This window comes from Rana temporaria, chromosome 2, assembly GCF_905171775.1.
Source record: "Rana temporaria chromosome 2, aRanTem1.1, whole genome shotgun sequence".
Classification (NCBI taxonomy): domain Eukaryota; kingdom Metazoa; phylum Chordata; class Amphibia; order Anura; family Ranidae; genus Rana; species Rana temporaria.
The window spans coordinates 182,590,090-182,613,339 of NC_053490.1; the positions used below are offsets into that span (position 1 = coordinate 182,590,090).

Sequence of the window (23,250 nt, forward strand, 5' to 3'; positions counted from 1 at the left end):
AGAGAGATATACATGTATTAATGCACACACACATATATGCACACATACATCTCCTTACGTGTCCTTTTCCATGTTTGAATTCTAATTCAAAGCAACCAATCTAAATTTATCTTGTACAGGTCTGACTTGAGTAAACCAAATTCGAATTAGCTCTAACTAATGTGAACTTAATGTGAATCTGACCTGGTTTATCAGTTCAGACACTATAAGTACCTGTGTTAGTCAAACAGATACATATACAAGCGGATACAAGAAATAAAGTAAAAGTGGAAGGTTCTGACAGCTGAATGACAATGGGTTGTTTTTTTATTGCTCTGTTCCTGCTAGGGAGAATCACTCTCTCTATTTGTCCAAGAGCAGGGGTGCCCAACCAGTGGCCCGGGCCACATGTGGCCCGCAGAGGCCTCTGATGTGGCCCACGACCTCCTGCCCTGGTATGGCGGGTTGGCAAGCCCAGATTGCACGTTGCCGACTCAGTGTTGTGAATGAAGCCGACCGTAAAGGTAGCAAGCGGCTGCAGACCCAATGCTTCCTATATAGCACCAGCTCCTGTAATAGGCAGAGTGATACTAAATGAGCTCTGCCTGAGGAGACAGCAACAGCTGGTGATACCTGAATGGAAAACTGTTATCAATGGTAAGTTTATAACTAAAATCACAGTGTATATATGGGCATATCTGTTCTGCAGTGGTTACTGGGCTGCTTTCACAGGTGCACCTGTGGGTTACTTGCACTGATCCATAGACTTCTGGTTTTACCTGTGGGTTGGTCTGCTTTCAGAAAGTGCACCACACCTACATAAAAGCCACGGGTGCACTGCACTGGACCTGCGGCGTGGGTAAACCACAGATCATCAGTGTAAAAGTAGCCTTAGGCCCCTTTCACATGATCGGTCTGACCCAATTGGACCCTGCATTCACCTCTATGGAGCAGCAGATGTAAACAGACTTGTGTCCGTTTACACCTGTCTATCTCCAATCTGATCTGCTAAAAAAACAGAAGTGGATCTGTCCCCTTCCATCTTATCGGATCAAAGGGCCCGTAAAGCAGAGTGGGCTATGCCTGTGTCCACTCTGTATATGCAAAGTGGACACAGACCTGTCATCTGCCCACTCCGCTCATTGTGGCCCGCGACTGGTTACTAAGTCGCTGAAGTGGCCCTCGCTCTTCAAAAGGTTGGGCACCCCTGTCCTAGAGACTATTACTACTGGGACAGAAAGTTTTGGAAAATTCTAATGTTTACAGCCATCAATGGAACAGGAGATGAGGGGAAATCTTTCATTCAAGACAGCTATTCCAATGGCAAACAATATCTCCTCATTTTGTAGAAATGTCCTCTCACTTCCGGTTGGGTCTCTGGGACAGGGAATTAAATTAAATATCTTCAACAGGAAACAGGCAGCACAAAAATAATCTGTCAGGGTTATAATAATCCTGACCCTTGCCAAAACTAAAAATATCTTTGGTACAGACACATTTTAATCTTGGCAGCTTAATGTCTCTTGACATTCTGAATGTATACAGACAGCCAAGTCCATGGGTTCTGTTGTATTATGGTTGTCCTATGAATCTACAAAAGAGCAACAATTTAGTTATTTACCTAGCTAATACCTGAATTCATATAACACAATAGAAAAGTATGCAATTTCCAAAAGAAAACAAAAAGTATCTTATTATACATAATTGACTGTATCTGTCCATAATCATCTTACCTGAGAGAGTTTCTCCAGATGAGTTTCTTTTTCAGTCTCTAACTGCTTTTTGGTAGAATGAAGTTCTTCTTTAAGACATTTTATTTCATAGTACAAGTTATCAAATTGCTGTGGACTCTGCCTTTGTTTTCCACCTTAAAAAAGGGAAAAAAAAGACAAAGATAGAAAGATTGTCTGGAGTACTGATAGGCTTGAAAAAACAATTAGGACAGCTAAGTTCAATGCTTATTCATTTTCTTTCCATAGTTATAAATGATTCAGGTGTAGTTTATAGGAAGCACAAAGCCATTCACCTTAATAACTATCTGTTCAGAAGCTTGCAATCTAATGTCCCTTCCAAAATCATATGCACACACAGGTCCACTTTTCAAGAAGAGGTCAACAACCTATGAGCATGTCTTCTAAGAGGTGATTAAAGATGTACACTTGCAACAGAAACAATTAAGTACTGTCCGTAATACTTTTTTTATTTGCACTAACATCCTGAAAATTGGATGTTAGTGCAAATAAAAAAAAAAGTATCACGGACAATACTTAATTGTTTATTTCTTGTGAGAAAGCCAAAGAACACTGTGAGAACATTCAAACTATATGCAGATAGAGCCTCAGGTTTAAATCAAACACATGGTTCCCATGCTGCTGGACTGCTAGACACTTCTAACAACTATGGAGAAAGCATAAAGATCCCAGCATATGAAAACATTTTAACTAATAAGACACATAACCAAAGTTGTAAATCTGCCACGTTTACATAGAAGTATTTATCCCAGTCTATGTAACAGAGATTCTATCATTTAAAGTGTGAAACCCAATCAGAAAGACATCCTACTAGCCTGCAAGCATGCCCTCTCTCTCCAACCCTGTTTGCCCTGGCCAAAGAGCCCACTGCAGAGGCTCTTAAAGCCTCTCCAGACATTAGAGGGCTTAGAGTGGGCTGGTTGGAGGAAAGGGTTGTTCTATGCCAACAACCTTTTGTTGTTTCTAAACGACGCTGACAGCTCTCTACAAGCAAAACTACAGGTCCTAAAAAGTTTTGCCAGGGTAACTGAACTCTGTGTGAATTGGCATAAGTCCCCCACCTCTTCACAAAAGATACTCAAGCTATCACCCAAGCCCCATCTAACCTCCAGCTGGGTTGATGAGTTCACATACCTGGGCGTAATTGTCTCTAGTTATCGTATATACTCAAGTATAAGTCGACCCGAATATCACCAAAAAATGGGAAAACGTATTGACTCGAGTATAAGCCTAGGGTGAGAAATGCAGCAGCTACTGTAAGTGTAAAAGAGGGCCAACAATGCCCATCTGCAGCCTCACTGTGTCCATCTGCATGCCTCACTGTGCCCATCTGCATGCCTCACTTTACCTCACTGTGTCCATCTGCATGCCTCACCTTGCCTCACTGTGTCTATCTGCAGCATGCCTCACTTTGCCTCACTGTGTCCATCTGCAGCATGCCTCACTTTGCCTCAGGCCTCGTACACACGGCCGAGGAACTCGACGTGCCAAACACATCGAGTTCCTCGGCCAGTTCAGCCCTGAAGCCGCCGAGGAGCTCGGCGGGGCGAGAGCTCCCATAGAACAACGAGGAAATAGAGAACATGTTCTCTATTTCCTCGCCGAGCTCCTCGTCGGCTTCCTCGGCCGAAAGTGTACACACGGCCGGGTTTCTCGGCAGAATTCAGCCAGAAACTCGGTCGGAAGCTGAATTCTGCCGAGGAAACTGGTCGTGTGTACGGGGCCTGACTGTGTCCATCTGCATGCCTCACTGTGTCCATCTGCATGCCCCACTGTGTCCATCTGCATGCCCCACTGTGTCCATCTGCAGCATGCCTCATTGTGTCCATCTGCAGCATGCCTCATTTTGCCTCACTGTGTCATCTGCAGCATGCCTCACTGTGTCCATCTGCATGCCCCACTGTGTCCATCTGCAGCATGCCTCATTTTGCCTCACTGTGTCCATCTGCAGCATGCCTCATTTTGCCTCACTGTGTCCATCTGCAGCATGCCTCATTTTGCCTCACTGTGTCATCTGCAGCATGCCTCACTGTGTCCATCTGCAGCATGCCTCATTTTGCCTCACTGTGTCATCTGCAGCATGCTCCACTTTGCCTCACTGTGTCCATCTACAGCATGCCTAATTTTGCCTCACTGTGTCGATCTGCAGCATGCCTCATTTTGCCTCACTGTGTCTATCTGCAGCATGCCTCATTTTGCCTCACTGTGTCCATCTGCAGCATGCCTCACTTTGCCTCTCTGTGCCCATCTGCAGAATATCTCATTTTGCCTCACTGTGTCCATCTGCAGCATGCCTCATTTTGCCTCTCTGTGTCCATCTGCAGCATGCCTCATTTTGCCTTACTGTGTCCATCTGCAGCATGCCTCACTGTGTCCATCTGCAGCATGCCTCATTTTGCCTCACTGTGTCCATCTGCAGCATGCCCCACATTGCCTCACTGTGTCCATCTGCAGCATGCCCCACTTTGTCTTACTGCGTCCATCTGCAGCATGCCCCACGTTGTCTTACTGTGTCCATCTGCAGCATGCCCCACGTTGCCTTACTGTGTCCATCTGCAGCATGCCCCACTTTGCCTTACTGTGTCCATCTGCAGCATGCCTCACTTTGCCTCACTGTGTCTATCTGCAGCATGTCTCATTTTGCCCATATTTCTTGCCTCACTTTGCCCATATTTTTTGCCTAATCTCCCTACCTGATCTACCGGCACTGTGTCCATCTGCAGCCTTACGATCTCCCGGCACTGTGATATATTCAGTCTAGTCGACGGCCATGCAGTGTAACAAAATGCTGCCTCCTCGTCCGTGACAGAACACTTACTCGGTTTCCCAGCAGTGAGTCAATGTTCAGCCTATCACAGACGAGGACGGAGGAGGCGAAGGGGCTTTGTTACACTGCATGGCCGTCGACTAGACTGAAGTCACAGCGCCGAGAGATCAGGCGCACAAAGCTGCAGATGGACACAGATTTGAGTATAAGCTGAGGGGGGCATTTTCAGCACAAAAGCAATGTGCAGAAAAACTCGGCTTATACTCGAGTATATATGGTAGATGTCTTTGAATGAAATGCCTGTTTTGTATGACCTTAAGCTCAAGCTGAAGGCATGGCCCAACCTGCCGTTATCTCTCCTGGGCTGTATAAATCTACTCAAAATGAAATTCTTACCTAAATTCCTCAGTGGATTCCCAAATCCTTTTTTACCCAACCAAAATGCTTTCCTCCTTCTGGGGACCTCAATCTATAAACTCACAATGCTAACTAGACCCCCTCTTCAAGGGGGTTTAGATATGCCGGACCACCACAAATATTTTTTGGCTACACAGCTAGTCACGGATTGCTGGTGGCTATACCCTGACACCAAAAATGTTACTACTATACTGGAGGTAGCTATTCTTCATTCACTGGAAGCCCTTCAACTGCTTCTGTTTCGGGGGGGAAAAGGCCCCACATCCTCTAACATCCTCCATGCATACCATGCTCAAAGCCTTGATCTTGGGGCTTCGGCTAGAATCTGTGCCCAAACCTCCGTGTCCCCGAACACACCCCTATGGAATAATCTATCACTGACAAATTTATATTCAGTTACTGATCCCCCCCAGTGTGTCTGAGTTTGGACACAACACAGAATAAAATCCATTACTGATATCATGGAGGGAGGTGTATGTGCTCCTTTCCCACTACTGCTTCAGATAGCTGCAGATTGCACATGCCTTTAAAGGGGTTGTAAACCCTCAGTTTTTTTTAAATAAAAATAACAAACATATCTATACTTACCTGCTCTGTTGCTCACACCACCTTTTCTCTCTCAACCAAAACGTGTCTGCTGGGCTTAGTTGAAGACCTGGTCGCTACACACGGAACAGACACTGCTCAGACTACTATTGTTTTACGCTAGGACAGCTATCATATTACATTGCATAAAGCTCTCTCCCCTCTATTCAGTTCTGGAAGCACCTAGTGAACTCTGCTCTACCTTACTATCAAGCCACTTACAGCAACAGAGGTTTCCACAAAAATTCACAAAAGTATGGACAGGCTGGCTTTGGGACCCCTCTACAGCTACACCCCCTAATGTTCATGACTATTTTTTTAACCTTTGATACAATTTGCCTATCTTCCCCCTTTCATGTGTGTAATGGATGTGCATTGTAATGCCGCGTACAGACGGTCGTTTTTTATGATGAAAAAAAACGACGTTTTTGAAAACGTCATTTAAAATGACCGTGTGTGGGGAAAACGTTGTTTTATGTCTTCTGAAAAACGACAAAAAAAAAATTCGAACATGCTCGAATTTTTTGTGTCGTTTTTCAAAACGTCGTTTTTTGTGTCAATGAAAATGATAGTGTGTGGGCAAAACAACGTTTCAAAATGACGTTTTTAAACCCGCGCATGCTCAGAAGCAAGTTATGAAGCTAGCTTCGATGTAAAAGAGTGCTGAACGTAACCGCGCTTTACTAGAGCATTTTGAAAAAACGATGGTGTGTAGGCAACGTCGTTTTTGAAAATGAAGTTTCAAAAACGTCGTTTTATTTCATGATTCAAAACGTCGTTTTTTTTTCATCACAAAAAACGACCGTCTGTATGCGGCATAAGTCTATTGCTTTCATATCTCCTACCTAGCTTACGTGAGCCACGCACCAGCTCTGCAATTTAACTTGGTTTACTTTGTTCTAACATTTGATGATTTTGTTAACAGTGTTTGCTGCTGGGAGGGCTTGGGCATGCGGTTTTTGTACAAGCTTTTGACAACTCAATATAAAAGAAGTTTCAAAGAAAACACACTGTCAGTGTCACAATGAAGGATACCTGGTGAAGGATGCATTTTCTATCCTCTCTGCTACCTGTACAACCAAATCTACCTTCTCGCAGCACATTTTTCATGTCTTTTGTGCTACCAAATTGTATAATGACCTTTCAGCTAAAAATATTCTGCTTTATCAACAAGGGTATTCAGGTCTGACATGAGGCAGAGGGCCAGCAGAGCATTACTACACTATGAAATTACTACACCACTATACTGAGATTTTGCCATACTTCCTTTTTAATGAAACATTCTTCACTTCATTTGACTGACACACTACCTTGTTTGCAACAAAGGACAACACATTTAAAATATCAAAGCTTAAAGGGTCACTAAAGGAAAAACATTTTTTAGCTGAAATGACTGTTTACAGGGTATAGAGACATAATAGTTAATTGATTCCTTTTAAAAATGATTAAAAATAGATAAAAAAACAATCATATAATGTGCCTGCAGTTTAGTTTCGTTTTTGCTGTTGTTTGCTGGTTCTCTGATGTACAGAGAGCCAATAGAGGGCAGTCAGCCAATAGATGGCAGTGATACTTTGTCTAAAACTCCTCAGCACCAATCCAGTTTCGTTTTACACACAGTAATCACACCTCCTTGATTAGTCACCGCAGAGAGAAATCCCCCAGTACTGTGGTGATCAGGAAACAGACAACCAGGAAGTGTCCAGAACAGAGAGGAATTACAGCAACATCAAAGCAAAAACGAACAATGAGGACATGAAACCAGGACTGCAGTAAGGTAAAGGAAGCTATTTAGCGGAAAAAAAAATTCCTTTAGTGACCCTTTAAGGGCTGGTCTACACCCGATCCTGTCCAGTGCATTTTTATTCTGCATCAAAAATGCATGGATAGTGTTTAACACGTATTCCAATGTCCCTACTTTACACCAGTGCAGTGAACAAAAGTACATGTTGCTTTTTTTGTTTTCTGTATGAAATGCATCTGGAAGACAGCAAATGCACCAGAAAGCATGTTCTCAATTGAGATGAAGAAAACAAAAGTGGGGGGGGGGGGGTGGAAGCACTTGAACACATCAAAAATGCATAAAAAACGCACACGCAGAAACGCAGAAATTGTGGTGTGAGCTTGCCCTTAGAGAAAATTCATCACCGTAGACATTCTGTGTATCGTTATTTACTAACAAATTTGTTATTATTAAAATATATCGTACTTGTGATATGTAATGCAAATCTCTCTGTATAGATGTAAAATATTTCCTGCAAACTCCCTTTCCCCTAACCTGTTATCACAATCACATACATAACATGCCATACTGGGTCTGATGTATAAAGTGTCTGACTGTAGAGCTTTCCTTATTTCACACCTGGAAACTGCTAGGGCATTTTAAAATATGCAAGAATGATATTGTTTGGTTGCCAGCAGAGAAACCCAGACTGTTCTTACCCAAATACTTATACCATGACACCTTGTGTGACCTGAGCAAATGTTCCTAGATAGTGGAATATTAGTTTATCTGGAACTAATGATATTACTGTGGTATAGGGTAGGCAAAATACTTTAAATGTGGCCCATACCTTATACACCGCTAGGTTGACGTGATTTGTGATGTTGTTTGTAAAGATAGTACTTTATAAGACCCATATGTGTCAGCTTTGTCAAAATTAGATACAAGGGGCCAGATTCTCGTACCTGCGGCGCAGCGTAACGTAACCCGTTTACGTTACACCGCCGCAAGTTTTCAGTCTAAGTGCCCGATCCACAAAGCACTTACCTGGAAACTTGCAGCGGTGTATCGTAAACACGTCCGGCGCAAGGCGGCCCAATTCAAATGGGGCGGGTACCATTTAAATTAGGCGCGCTCCCGCGCCGGACGTACTGCGCATGCTCCGTTCGCAAGTTTCCCGACGTCTGAAATCGCAACAGTATAAACCAGGCCTAAGGCAATTAAAGAGTTAAATCACATGTCAAATTCTGAAAAACTGCTTCCAGTTATTTAGATTGCACCTATCCTTAAAACTGCAGTGCTTTTGTTAACAAAATACTACTTGATGTAGGTCAGATGGAATCTTCAGCTTCACACAATTGATTAGCATAACATACAACAACATATAAACAAGCACTTGAATAGACACAGCTGCAGCACCTTCCCCCTTGAAAACACATACCGGTATAAAAATGCAAAAGAACAAAAGCACTGTAAGGGCTGGTTCATAATGCACTTCGACTGCCATAGTACAAGTCGCATGACATGTCAAAATTAATGATTCCCTATGAGAGCTGTCTTAAAGGAGTTGTAAAGTCAGGTTTTTTATCTTAATGCATTCTATGCATTAAGATAAAAAGCCTTCTGTTTGCAGCAGCCATCCCAACACCCCCTAATACTTACCTGAGCCCAGGGTGGATATAAATCAATGATTATTATTAAAAAAAAAAAATCTGATTTGTTTTGATTTTTATCAAATTTATTTTAATAAAATGCTTCTGGAGCAAGATACATTAATAATTTAGTTTATTCAGCATGAATTGGAGCTTAGTTATGTAGCAACAGGCAGTTTATTCTGCAATATTTACATTTTTGGTAAATTCATTCAATGAATCCATAGGTGTGTGCAGTGTCTTGCATTAGGGTGTGCACCCCAAAGCTCAAACACACATGCATGTGTGTGTTTCTACATATTTATGGCCCGACACATTGATCTCCCTGCTGGCACAGTGAAAGAGAACTGAGTAAGCAATTATCTTGTGGCAGAGCCAATAAACAAAAGATCTTTCCCATCGGTTCTGATTTTTACTAACCTGACAGCTTATTATTCTATATAGGAAACCTTCATTTTGTTTGCAAATATTAAATATTATAACTACCATCAAGAATAAGTCCTACGTTAAGACCCCTTTCACACTGAGGAGTTTTTCAGGCGGTACAGCGCTAAAAAAAATAACGCTGCTATACCGCCTTAAAAACTCCTTCACTGCCTACTCAATGTGAAAGCCCAAGGGCTTTCCCACTGAGGCGATGTGCTGGCGGGAGAGAAAAAAATCTCCTGTCAGCGGCATCTTTGGAGCGGTGAGAGGAGCGGCATGTATAATGCTCCCTTACCGCTCCTTCCCATTGAAAACAATGGGAAACCGCGTCATTACCGCCCACAAGCAAGCCCGGCGGTATAGCGCTGCTATTTTTAGTGGGGTCCTATGGGACGAAATGCATAGGGTGCTTTACATCTGTTGCTATTTACTGCGCCTACAACCATTTTTGTGATCACTTATGCTACATTCATTTACCAGATGTCTGTATTTTATCCTTTTTTTATCATTAAATTCTTTGGTCATTTTTGATCTATGCCATGTGGAGGCTTCCATTTCATTTTTGTTCATCTGAGGTATCCATTTACCATCTCCATCTCCCCATGAAGGGGATGGTTGTTGAAAGCGGGATCCTTTCCAATCTCTCACGCAGGGTGCGTGTCTGATCTGACAGCCATCAGGAACCTCACCGGTCATCTACTCTGATTAGCATCTGAAGAAAAGAAGATCCCGATACTCTTGCCGTTTTGCGATTCTGACTTGCCACTGACCAGTGTGTGAGTCCACCAATTACGGTAAGAGTACCGACCCTTACTTTATGGTGGCGGGATCACTACCTTTGTATCTGATGCTTTCACCCGTGTGATACCATGATGGATGTCCTCCCTCTTCGTCTGCACCTTTTCACTTTGGAGATCGCATATTAGCGATTTAGAGACACTTTCATTTTATGGGACTTTTATTTTATGTGTGATCAGTATTATTTATACATTTGCACTTTATTCATCACTCTTAATCTGGGGAGGGGGGGGGGGGGTTCATGGTTCTGAAGTCTTTAGACTTCTCTGATGTTCCTTCACCTGTGACTGAGACACAACTGTTTCAGTGTAATTGATTCACACTATTTATTCATGTGTATGTTGTTTGACATTTTTTGATATTTTCAAACATATTGTTTACTATTAGCGCTGCACATTTTTACACTTTTTTCTTCACACAATTTTCTATTTGTTTGTGCCGGCTGCTTCACATACCAGATAGCGCGGTAATATGCTTTTATACACCATAAGTCAATGGAGGCCATTGCTAAATATCAAAGCCTGCCGAAATCAGCAGGCATTGTTATTTTTGGCTCGCAGCAACATGAGGCAACACTAATGCTATCGTGTGTACACCTCCATGTACTCTCTATTTTAATAATTTTAAGTGCCATTGATAGGTAGTCGGGCAGTGCTAAAAACATGACCCAACAGCATACTTTTCACTCTTGTGCAAACACTTGAAAAAAAGTGCTTCGAAATTGCATGTCTAAGCCTAGGTTCACACTGAGTGTGATAATGAAATTGTGCGAGTTAAGTGAAACTGCACGATTTCTGGAACAATTTCAGACATCTGTGTGGGTTTCTGCACAGATGTCAATGGAATCGCACCCCGAAATTGCCAAAAGTAGTACATAAACTATTTTTGGAAATAGGTGCGTCACTTCAAATGCAGAGTCACATCGATTAGGATGGTACCATTGCCGACAATTGCCGTTGATTTGGCATGCGATTTGACATGTCAAATCACATGCCAAATCGCACCAATGTGAACCAGGGCTTAAGTGCATAAGTGCAAATGGGCCCTAACATATGGGACATGACCAGAATGAAAGTCAGGCCACACTTGTGTACAAATATATTAGCCTACAGTATACTGTTCTTACAAAGATATTAATTACCAAAAGAAGGGTCTTCAGCATGCCTCCTCTTTAGGTGACTTTCTAAATACGAAGTGTTTACAAAAGACTTCTCACAATGTTGGCACTGAAAAGAAAAAAACATGTATACACACTTATATATTTGTGTTTATAGCAAGTCTAATATCAAGTATCACAATTACTTTTTACAGTCATGGCCAAAAGTTTTGAGAATGACACAAATATTAATTTTCACAAAGTTTGCTGCTTTAATATTTCTGGATCTTTTTGTGAGATGTTACTATGGTACTGAAGTATAATTACAAGCATTTTATAAGTGTCAAAACGCTTTTATTGACAATTTTATGCAGAATCAATATTTGCAGTGTTGACTGTTCCCCACCAAACTGTTCTTGGATGGTTGGGAGAAGTTTCTCTCGGAGGATGTTTTTGTACCATTCTTTATTCATGGCTGTGTTCTTAGGCAAAATTGTGAGTGATCCTACTCCCTTGGCTGAGAAGAAACCCCACACATGAATGGTCTGAGGATGCTTAATGCCACGTACACACGGTCGTTTTTTGGCATGAAAAAAAAATGTAATTTTTTCATCATGAAAAAAACAAAGTTTTTCCAACTTCATCATTAGAAACGACGTTGCCCACACACCATCGTTTTGGAAAAATGATGAACAAAGCACGGTGACGTACAACACGTACGACGGAACTCTAAAGGGAAAGTTCTATTCGCCTTTGGCCTGCTTTTAGCTGATTCCTTGTTAGTAAAAGACGATTCTCGCTTTTTTGTCTGTTACAGCGTGATAAATGTGCTTACTCCATTTTGAATGGTAGTTTTACCTGAACGAGCACTCCCGTCAAACTTGCTTCTGGGCATGCGCGGGTTTAAAACATAGTTTTTGCCCACACACGATCATTTTTTACATCACGAAAAACGACATTTTGAAAAACGACATAAAAAAATGCAGAATCAGAAGCCGAAAAACGATGTGAGGCCCACACACGATCATTTTAAATGACATTTTAAAAAATTTATTTTTTTTAATGCCGAAAAACGACTGTTACCGTTAGCATTAAACAGGACTGATGGTAGCGCTCACCTTTTCTTCTCCAGACAAGGTTTTTTTCCGATGCCCCAAACAGTCAGAAAGGGGATTCCTCAGAGAAAATTACTTTACCCCAGTCCTCAGCAGTCCAATCCCTTTACCTTTTGCAGAAAATCAATCAGTTTTTCCTGGAGAGACGTGGCTTCTTCGCTGCCCTTCTTGACACCAGACCATCCTCCAAAAGTCTTTTTCTCAATGTGTGTGCAGATGCACTCCCACCTGCCTTCTGCCATTCCTGAGAAAGCTCTGCACTGGTGGTGCCCCGATCACACAGCTGAATCAACTGTAGGAGACAGTCCTGGCACTTACTGGACTTTTTTGTGCTCCCTGAAGCCTTCTTCACAAATTCAGTGGACATGTTTTTTTTGGAATTAAAAGAGAAGTATGGGTTTGCATTTTTTTCCAGAATAATACTTACCTAGGTGGATGCAGCATCGGTCTGATGCTGCATCTGTCCCCTGGCGTCTCTACACTGAAAACCAAGTGATCAAAAACATCTGATCACTCATGTCTGACAGCTCCCCGAGCAAAGAGCTGCTGAGTGTCAATCAGCAGCTCTCTGCTCTGTCCGCTCATTGGAGCGCTTGGCTGTGGAGTGGGTGGTGGTGGCCGTCTCAGGCTCGCTGCTGAAAACAGGTCACAGAAGTAAACTCCTGTAATCTATAGAAGTACAGCCAAACAAGCTTTGGCTATACTTCTCCTTTAAAGGATCACTAAACAAAAACATTTTTTGGGCTAAATAGCTTGCTTTACCTTATAGCAGTCTTGATTTCATGTCCTCATTGTCCGTTTTTGCTTTGAAGCAGCTGTAATCCTTTGCTCAAATCCACACTTCCTGGTTCTCTGGCTCCATAGTAAATTTCTCATGGGAGCTTCTCACTGTGGTCTAAGCTGTGTGTCTAAAACTCCTCAGAACCAATCAGACTCATTTTAAAAACAAAACACTGCCCTGGATTTGTTTGTTTTTGTTCTGTGTGTCTCTTTACTTCACATAAACATGAAATCAGTTTAAAAGCGAAAGTGAAACTAAATGCACATTATATGATAGAATTTAATCTATTTGTCATCATTTTTAAAAGGAATCAGTTAACTTTTATGTCTCTATACCCTGTAAACAGTCATTTCAGCAAAAAACATTTTTTCCTTTAGTGACCCTTTAAGTTCATTTTCATGGCAAAGAAGGACTTTGCAAGTAACTGCAATTCATCTGATCACTCTTCATAACATTCTGGTGTATATGAAAATTGCCATCATAAAAACTGGCGCAGCAGATCTTGTGAAAATTAATAATTGTGTCATTTTCAAAACTTTTGCCCATGATTGTACATGTTACACTAACATTGTATTGAAGGAAAAACAATTCTTTGACAGAACGAGAATCGGGAGCTGTGTGTGTAAACACACAGCTCCCGGGTTCTTTCAGGGGGAGAAATGACTGATCGTATGTTCATACAATGTATGAACAGCGATCTGTCATTTCCCCTAGTCAGTCCAACAACCCCCTTCAGTTAGAACACACCTAGGGAACATAATTAACCCCTTGATCGTCCCCCCTAGTGTTAACCCCTTACCTGCCAGTGACATTTTTACAATAATCAATGCATTTTTATAGCACTGATCGCTGTAAAAATGCCAATGGCCCCTAAAATCTGTCAAAAGTGTCCGATATAAGGTCGCAGTACTGATAAAAATTGCAGATCGCCGCCATTACTAGTAAAAAATAATTATTAATAAAAATGCCATAAAACGATGCCCTATTTTGTAGAAGCTATAACTTTTGCGCAAACCGATCAATAAACGCTTATTGCGATTTTTTTTTTAACAAAAAATATGTAGAATTGGCCTAAACTGAGGAAAATAAAAGTTTTTTTATATATTTTTGGGGGATATTTATTATAGCAAAAAGTAAAACATATTCCTTTTTTTCCAAATTGTCGCTCTGTTTTTGTTTATAGCGCAAAGGTGATCAAATACCACCAAAAGAAAGCTCTATTTGTGGGGAAAAAAAGGACGTCAATTTTGTTTGGGAGCCACGTCGCACGACCGCGCAATTGTCAGTTAAAGTGACGCAGTGCCGAATTGCAAAAAGTGGCCTGGTCATTGACCAGCAAAATGGACGGGGCTGAAGTGGTTAAATGGTACCTCATTAATAAGAAAAAACAAAGAAACTGATAAAGAAAGTGTGCCATGGCAACATTAGCTCATACAATATGATTAATTCAATGAAAATATTAAATCTGCTGTTCATTAAGTGACTGCAGGCCTGAAAAACATGACATGTATGTATGCACTTTCAGTTTATACTGTATAAATACAGGTGATCTGTGAGAACTGGATCAAAGAAAATCAGCACAAAATCTAAGAAATCAGAATTTGCTTAATGTGTCTATAAATTGAAAACTGATTAGGTGCTATGGCTTTTATGCTCCACTTCATGAATCACCCAAATACACTTAATCTGGGCACAGATTACTTTTTTTGCTGATTGAAAAAACTGAACAGACTCCTCCATCCACACAACAGAGGTGGATGTGGGAATCCTTCCCGTGGCACCATTGTATTCCGATAGCTGGGACTCCTCCATTATCAATGCTGAAGCTCATTGGCTACAGCGATGATCAAACAAAAAATCACCAACAGTCCCATTCAACACAGCCCACTATACTCTTTTTTTGTTTTTTTCCAGATTGGCTTGGAGGTAGGAGACAAGTCGGTTTATATCTGCCACTCCTTAAAGGTAAATGAAGGGTTCAATTGGGTCAGACTGACCGTGTGAAAGGGGCCCATGGCTGCTTTCACACTGATGTGCTGTGGTTTACCCGCACTGCAGGTGCAACGCAGTGTACCCTTGGCTTTTCTGTACTTTGCTATTATATTCTGCAGGTTTGGTGCACTTTCAGAAAGCTTACCAAACTTGCACGTAATAACAGAAGTCTATGGCTCAAAGCAGGTAACCTATTCATCCCAAAGGTGTTCTATTGGGTTGAGTTCAGGACTCTGTGCAGGCCAGTCAAGTCCCTCCACTCCAAAATTGATCATCCATGGTGCGCAGTCATGTTGGAACAGGAAGGGACCATCCCAAAACTGTTCCCACAAAGTTGGGAGCATGAAATGGTCCAAAATGTCTTGGTATGCTGACACCTTAAAGCAGAGTTCCACCCAAAAGAGGAACTCCTGCTTTAAGTACTCCTCGTCCCCTTACATGCCACATTTAGCATGTCATTTTTTTTTGGGGGGGGGGAGTGGGTTCTTCGTTTTGAAGGGGACTTCCTGTCCCACTTCCTCCCTCCGCCTACGGGCCGCCTAGGCGACTCCTCCTATCCCCCTCCCTCTAGGCGATTCTCTGGGACACGTTACAGGTCCCAGGAGATCACCTGTCAACTGCGAGAGCGCAGCGTGATTGATGCATGCACAGTGTGCATCCACCCGTGAAGCCACAAGCTGTCACAGCCGGGTGCCCACAGTTCCAATGACAGCATCGCAGAGAGGAGGGGGAGAGGAGCGGGCCTCCGCCCACATCGCTGGACCATGGAACAAGTAAGTGGCTACTTTTTGTAGCTGCTGACTTAAAAAACTGAGAATAGCCTGGAACTCTGCTTTAAGAGTTCCCTTCGCTGGAACTAAGGGGCCAGCACATCAGTGTGAAAGCAGCCATGGGCCCCTTTCACACGGTCAGTCCGACCCAATTGAACCCTCCATTTACCTCTGAGGCCCCGTACACACGACCAGTTTCCTCGGCAGAATTCAGCTTCCGACCGAGTTTCTGGCTGAATTCTGCCGAGGAAACTGGTCGTGTGTACACTTTCGGCCGAGGAAGCCGACGAGGAGCTCGACGAGGAAATAGAGAACATGTTCTCTATTTCCTCGTTGTTCTATGGGAGCTCTCGTCCCGCCGAGCTCCTCGGCGGCTTCAGTGCTGAACTGGCCGAGGAACTCGATGTGTTTGGCACGTCGAGTTCCTCGGCCGTGTGTACGAGGCCTAAGGAGTGGCAGATATAAACCGACTTGTGTCCTACCTCCAACCCCTGAAAAAAAACCTGAAAAACAACCCCACACCATAATCCCCCTCCACCAATGATTTGGACCAGTGCACAAACAAGGTCCATAAAGAGATGGATGAGCGAATTTGAGGTGGAGGAACTTGACTGGCCTCAACCCGATAGAACACCTTTGGGATAAATAAGAGTGGAGACTGCGAGCCAGGCATTCCCATCCAACAATAGTGCCTGACCTCACAAATGCGCTTTTGGGAGAATGGATAAAACATTCCCATAGACACACATATAGGTTTACCCCTATGTGCAAGCAGGTGTACATTAAATTGAAGATAATGCACTGGATTATCTTTCATAAAAATATTCCCCGTAAGTTTCTTCTCAGTTTACCTTGTGGCAAGGTCCTGTGGCAGCATTGATCATCATTTGCTGTGCAGCAATCATCTTCCTCCTCAATTTGCACTCATCTTTGAGTGACTTTATTTCTGCAGTCTGCTTGGTTATCTTTACCTGTAGCTGTTCAGACTCATTAATGCCTGCACGAGCCTTTTCCTCCAATGTCTGTAGGTTAGAAGTTAGGTACTCCTGGGAATGCAGCAAATATTCAACGGTGTACTGAGCAAGTCTAATCAGTTTGATCAATACAGGATCCAGACTGCTGTGACAGTGCGGACACTTCTCATTTTCTACATTGCAAAAAGTAACGCCCATAATATTATCTTGAAGGGTTCGAAAATCCAACTCATTTGCTACTTTGTCCACATCAATACTTCCAATTCTTCTCCAGTCCAGACTTTCATGGCGTGACCGAAACTTAAAAAGTGTACCGTGAGTAGAGGAAGGCATCCTGCCAGAAGAAAGGAAAGGATTGGGCATCCAAGGTGCATTTAACATAGTAGGGACTTGAGCCACATCCTTCCCAAATGGGTAGTAAACATTGTCATGAAAAGGCTAAAACAAAAACAAAAAGGAAATTGTGCGAAATTAAACCAATAATTTTTAAACAAATTACATATACATTAAACTTATTCAACCATTGTGATTTGTGCAAATTTTGAGTTTAGTTTTTATTAGATAATGCCCTTCTGAAAAATTGTTGAAGATTGGTTTCCCACAAGTTGCTAAAACACAGATTAATTCCATCACCAGAATATTTTTTTAATTACATGCCCTGTGCCTATAATAGGAAAAGGCAGCTCTCACTGCGAGTCGCAGCTATCTGCAATCTTCCAGGTCAAACAACAACCCGGTTCACACTGGGGCGACACGACAGGCGGCTCAGCCGCCTGACGTGTCGCCTCCCATTCAATGCAATGGAACCGTTCTAATAGGTGCGACGCAGGTCGCTCCGACTTCGAAAAAGGTTCCTGTACGACTTTGGGGCGACCAGCATTGACTTCTATACAGAAGTCGTTTTGCAAATCGCCTCTGAAGTCGTCCTCAGGACGACTTAGTAACACATATATTACCACAGCACATGTTGTATGTGTCAACATGTTGTAGTGGCATTTGTTTTTATAGTACCAAAATGTATTTTATTAATCAAATAAAGAAAGTGTTACATTCAAAGTCAACACAGTGTGTGGATTTACAGTACAATACATCTGTTGCTTGTACAGGAGCTCCCTATTATAAAGAACAAATATTGGCACTTGTAAATACAAGTGCTGGTATACATGTACCAAAAAATCCATCACAAATTAGTTTGAAGGTACAAGTGAATGAACAAAAGAAATAAGGCATGCAACCTTGTTTCTAGTAGTCGCGTGAAAGTGTCCATCAGCCATTTAGCCACTGTTAATACAGGCCTATACAGTATAGTGAAGGACGGAGCATGAGAGAGAAAAGGGAACATTTGCTCTGTATAAGCTGTGAGAGATCCATCATGTATAAGACAAAGTTTAGAAACAACAGAATGGATACAAAAAAAGAGAAAAAAATAAATAAGAAGAAAAAAATAAAAATATAAGGGAAAAAAAAGGGGGGGGGGGTTGGAGGGCAAGAGAAGAAACAGGGGTGGAACCACCCTTTAGGAAAAATTGCCCAATGCAGTCTTCAATGACATCACCCGCGCATATATATATATATATATATATATATATATATATATATATATATATTAGGGCATATATATATATTATATATATATATATATATATATATATATATATATATATATATATATATATATATATATATATATATATATATATACACCTTTTTTCCCTTTTTTTAATTATAAGCGATCACATTCCCTCTGTTCTTGGCTGCATAAAAGCTGGGGGGAGGAGAAGCAGCAGTACACCGGGCTTCCCAGTGAATGGCTGTGCAGCAGGGCATGTCAGGGCAAGTCTGATCACTGGAGGAGAGTACAATGAGTTCCCAGCATAGCTAGAGAACTGACCACAATGTGTTTTCCTGCTTGGTGTGGTCAGTTTTTACTTAGGAAAACAGAGGGACTCACCAGGGATTTCACACAAAGGTAGAAATACAAAGAGAACAGGATACTTTCTCATACAAGTACATGGTACAGCAGCCACATATCAGGAATATGAAGTGATGGGGTGACAAATGCTTTAATTTGGCCATGCACAGAGTGAATTTAAAGCAGGAGTTCACCCGAAAAAAAAATTTTAACATTAGATTGAGGCTCATTTTGTCAAGGGGAATCGGGTGGTTTTTTTTAAATCGAAGCAGTACTTACCGTTTTAGAGAGCGATCTTCTCCGCCGCTTCCCGGGTATGGTCTTCGGGACTGGGCGTTCCTATTTGATTGACAGGCTTCCGACGGTAGCATACATCGCGTCACGAGTAGCCAAAGGAAACCGAACGTCGGTGCGGCTCTATACGGCGCCTGCGCACCGACATTCGGCTACTTTCGGAAAATCGTGACGCGATGTATGCGACCATCGGAAGCCTGTCAATCAAATAGGAACGCCCAGTCCCGCAGCCCATACCCGGAAGCGGCGGAGAAGATCGCTCTCTAAAACGGTAAGTACTGCTTCGATTTTAAAAAAACTACCCGATTCCCTTTGACAAAATGAGCATCAATCTAATGTTAAAAATTAACTTTTCGGTTGAACCTCCACTTTAAGCAGCTACCTGAATAGCTGGATAAAATATAAGCCATGGGTGGTCCTTCCAATGCCCAGAAAATTTGTTGGCCGCACAGAGTCTGCATTCAATCAAAAGCAGCCAGTGTGTCAGAATACAAAGCTGTTAGCATGGATGGGGGAATCACTAGAGAAATCTAACAGTGTAAGGGTTAACCTAAGGCCTCGTGCACATAGACAGCAAGTGGCTGAAAATAAATCCAGTGTAAAACACAAGGCATTTTCCTGTGCCTGGGGAGCCGCATTCGCAGTGTCCAGCCTGCCAAACCAGTGAATGGTTGTACACAGCTGTACTCAAGTAAATACCAATGCTTTTGTGCAATGGCATTTACCAGCACATGCCTCTCATCTTCTGTGTGCATGAGACCTTGGAGTAACAGGCTGTAGAAAGAATAAAAGGCCTCTTCTGGTACTACCAGCCTTCCGTATAACCTGGGCCCCCAACATAAAGACAAACAGCCCATCCCTGTGCGCTCTGAAGTAGGCTCTGTTGGAGATGTGAGGCACAATGAGTAAATCCCCCAAAACACAGCTCCCAAAGTGGAAGAGTGAGCTGCTGATTACCTATGTGTGATCCTGTACAGCCAGGGAAGAAGAGCACACATCTGACACACCATTCTTTACTTCTAGTGCCTCACACACACTGACAGCCAGGGACAAGCTGCAGCCTGAGAAGATGCGTGTGATCCCCAGACAAGTTCCCACAAGCTGCACACTCCTCGCCTACTAGCCAGGCTTGTATATGTGAGGAGTAACAGTCCCAGCCCTGTGTGTGGCCCCTGTGTGAGGAAAAAGTCCCAGCCCTGCGTGTGGCCCCTGTCTGAGTATAAAGCTCCAGCCTTGTGTGGCCCCTATGTGTGAAATAAGTCCCATCTCTGTGTGGCCCCTATGTGAGGAAAAAGCCTGGTGTGACTGGAATGTGAGGAAGAAGCTCTTGTGTGGCCCCTATGTGAGGAGTACTAGTACCAGTCCTGTGTGTGGCCCCTGTGTGAGGAAAAAGTCCCAGCCCTGCGTGTGGCCCCTGTCTGAGTATAAAGCTCCAGCCTTGTGTGGCCCCTATGTGTGAAATAAGTCCCATCTCTGTGTGGCCCCTATGTGAGGAGTAATAGTACCAGTCCCGTGTGGCCCCTATGTGAGGAGTAATAGTACCAGTCTTGTGTGGCCCCTATGTGAGGAGTAATAGTGCCAATCCTGTGTGGCCCCTGTGTGAGGAGTAATAGTACCAGTCCTGTGTGGCCCCTATGTGAGGAGTAATAGTACCAGTCTTGTGTGGCCCCTATGTGAGGAGTAATAGTACCAGTCCTGTGTGGCCCCTATGTGAGGAGTAATAGTACCAGTCCTGTGTGGCCCCTATGTGAGGAGTAATAGTACCAGTCCCGTGTGGCCCCTATGTGAGGAGTAATAGTACCAGTCCTGTGTGGCCCCTATGTGAGGAGTAATAGTACCAGTCCTGTGTGGCCCTATGTGAGGAGTAAAAGTACCAGTCCTGTGTGGCCCCTATGTGAGGAGTAATAGTACCAGTCCTGTGTGGCCCCTATGTAAAGAGTAATAGTACCAGTCCTGTGTGGCCCCTATGTGAAGAGTAATAGTACCAGTCTTGTGTGGCCTATGTGAACAGTAATAGTACCAGTCCTGTGTGGCCCCTATGTGAGGAGTAATAGTACCAGTCCTGTGTGGCCCCTATGTGAGTAGTAATAGTACCAGTCCTGTGTGGGCCCTATGTGAGGAGTAATAGTACCAGTCTTGTGTGGCCCTATGTGAGGAGTAATAGTACCAGTCCTGTGTGGCCCTATGTGAGGAGTAATAGTACCAGTCCTGTGTGGCCCCTATGTGAGGAGTAATAGTACCAGTCCTGTGTGGCCCCTATGTAAAGAGTAATAGTACCAGTCCTGTGTGGCCCCTATGTGAAGAGTAATAGTACCAGTCTTGTGTGGCCTATGTGAACAGTAATAGTACCAGTCCTGTGTGGCCCCTATGTGAGGAGTAATAGTACCAGTCCTGTGTGGCCCCTATGTGAGGAGTAATAGTACCAGTCCTGTGTGGCCCCTATGTGAGGAGTAATAGTACCAGTCCTGTGTGGGCCCTATGTGAGGAGTAATAGTACCAGTCCTGTGTGGCCCCTATGTGAGGAGTAAAAGTACCAGTCCTGTGTGGGCCCCTATGTGAGGAGTAATAGTACCAGTCCTGTGTGGCCCCTATCTGAGGAGTAATAGTACCAGTCCTGTGTGGCCCCTATCTGAGGAGTAATAGTACCAGTCCTGTGTGGCCCCTATGTGAGGAGTAATAGTACCAGTCCTGTGTGGCCCCTATGTGAGGAGTAATAGTACCAGTCCTGTGTGGCCCCTATGTGAGGAGTAATAGTACCAGTCCTGTGTGGGCCCTTATGTGAGGAGTAATAGTACCAGTCCTGTGTGGCCCCTATGTGAAGAATAAGTCCCAGCCCTGTGTGGCCCCTATGTGAAGAATAAGTCCCAGCCCTGTGTGGCCCCCATGTAAAAAGCTCCAGCCGTGTGTGGCCCCTATGTGTGAAATAAGTCCCAGCTCTGTGTGGCCCCTATGTGTGAAATAAGTCCCAGCTCTGTGTGGCCCCTATGTGAACAGTAATAGTACCAGTCCTGTGTGGCCCCTATGTGAGGAGTAATAGTACCAGTCCTGTGTGGCCCCTATGTGAGGAGTAATAGTACCAGTCCTGTGTGGCCCCTATGTAAAGAGTAATAGTACCAGTCCTGTGTGGCCCCTATGTGAGGAGTAATAGTACCAGTCCTGTGTGGCCCCTAAGTGAAGAATAAGTCCCAGCCCTGTGTGGCCCCCATGTAAAAAGCTCCAGCCTTGTGTGGCCCCTATGTGTGAAATAAGTCCCAGCTCTGTGTGGCCCCTATGCGAGTAAAAACTCCAGCCTTGTGTGGCCCTATGTGAGAAGTAAAAGTCCCGGTCCTGTGTGGCCCCGATGTAAAAAGCTCCAGCCTTGTGTGGCCCCTGTGTGAGGAATAAGAGTGACAATCCTGCGTGTCTCCTCCTTAGTCTAGGAGAAATCCATACCCCCGGGTCATACACAATACACAGAAATTCTCCCACTACCGAGAACATCCGGGGAGCAACACAGACACCCGGCCGCCGTCCCCCGGGACATACATAACTTTGGACCCCCCGTACCAGAATAATGCGCCCCTCAACTCCTCCGCCAGCCCCCATATACTCACCATGTCCCCTCCTCCAATTCTTCATCCGGGGACTCGCACATCGCTAGGCATCAGGCTGGGGGGAGACATGGGTGGGCTGCACTGTTACCAAGACAACCGGAGAATCTCCGCCCCTAATCTCCGCTCAACACTCTGCACGGATTGAGATGTAGATGGCGGCCCCGCCCCCTGCTGTGTGGTGGGATGAGTAGCGGCAGACGGAGCTGGAGAGATTGAATACAAGGAGGTCACGTGGCAGAGCTGAGGAGACGCGGGGAGCTGAGGAGCTCTGTGATATTCTCCCTACATAGAGCACAGGGGCCACACAAGGCTGGAGCTTCTTCCTCACATAGGAGCCATAGAGGGCTGGGGCTTCTTCCTCACACAGGGGCCACACAAGGCTGGAGCTTCTTCCTCACATAGGAGCCATAGAGGGCTGGGGCTTCTTCCTCACACAGGGGCCACACAAGGCTGGAGCTTCTTCCTCACACAGGGGCCACACAAGGCTGGAGCTTCTTTCTCACATAGGGGCCATAGAGGGCTGGGGCTTCTTCCTCACACAGGGGCCCCACAAGGCTGGAGCTTCTTCCTCACATAGGGGCCATAGAGGGCTGGGGCTTCTTCCTCACACAGGGGCCCCACAAGG

The 23,250-nt window shown here is 43.8% G+C and overlaps 1 protein-coding gene across 2 annotated transcripts in view; it reads right to left on the bottom strand.

Annotated features, from left to right (window-relative positions):
* The window catches only part of DZIP1 (DAZ interacting zinc finger protein 1), an 85,862-nt gene extending 63,069 nt beyond the window's left edge, over positions 1–22,793 (bottom strand). For both annotated transcript variants that reach the window (XM_040336102.1, XM_040336101.1), the window contains exons 1-4: positions 22,626–22,793; positions 16,704–17,264; positions 11,240–11,324; positions 1,713–1,846 (exon numbers count right to left, since the gene is read on the bottom strand). In XM_040336102.1, the coding sequence (XP_040192036.1) occupies positions 1,713–1,846; positions 11,240–11,324; positions 16,704–17,264; positions 22,626–22,628 (783 nt within the window). In that variant the 5' untranslated portion in view covers positions 22,629–22,793. The remainder of the gene's footprint in view (positions 1–1,712; positions 1,847–11,239; positions 11,325–16,703; positions 17,265–22,625) is intronic.
* Positions 22,794–23,250: the final 457 nt, after the last annotated feature.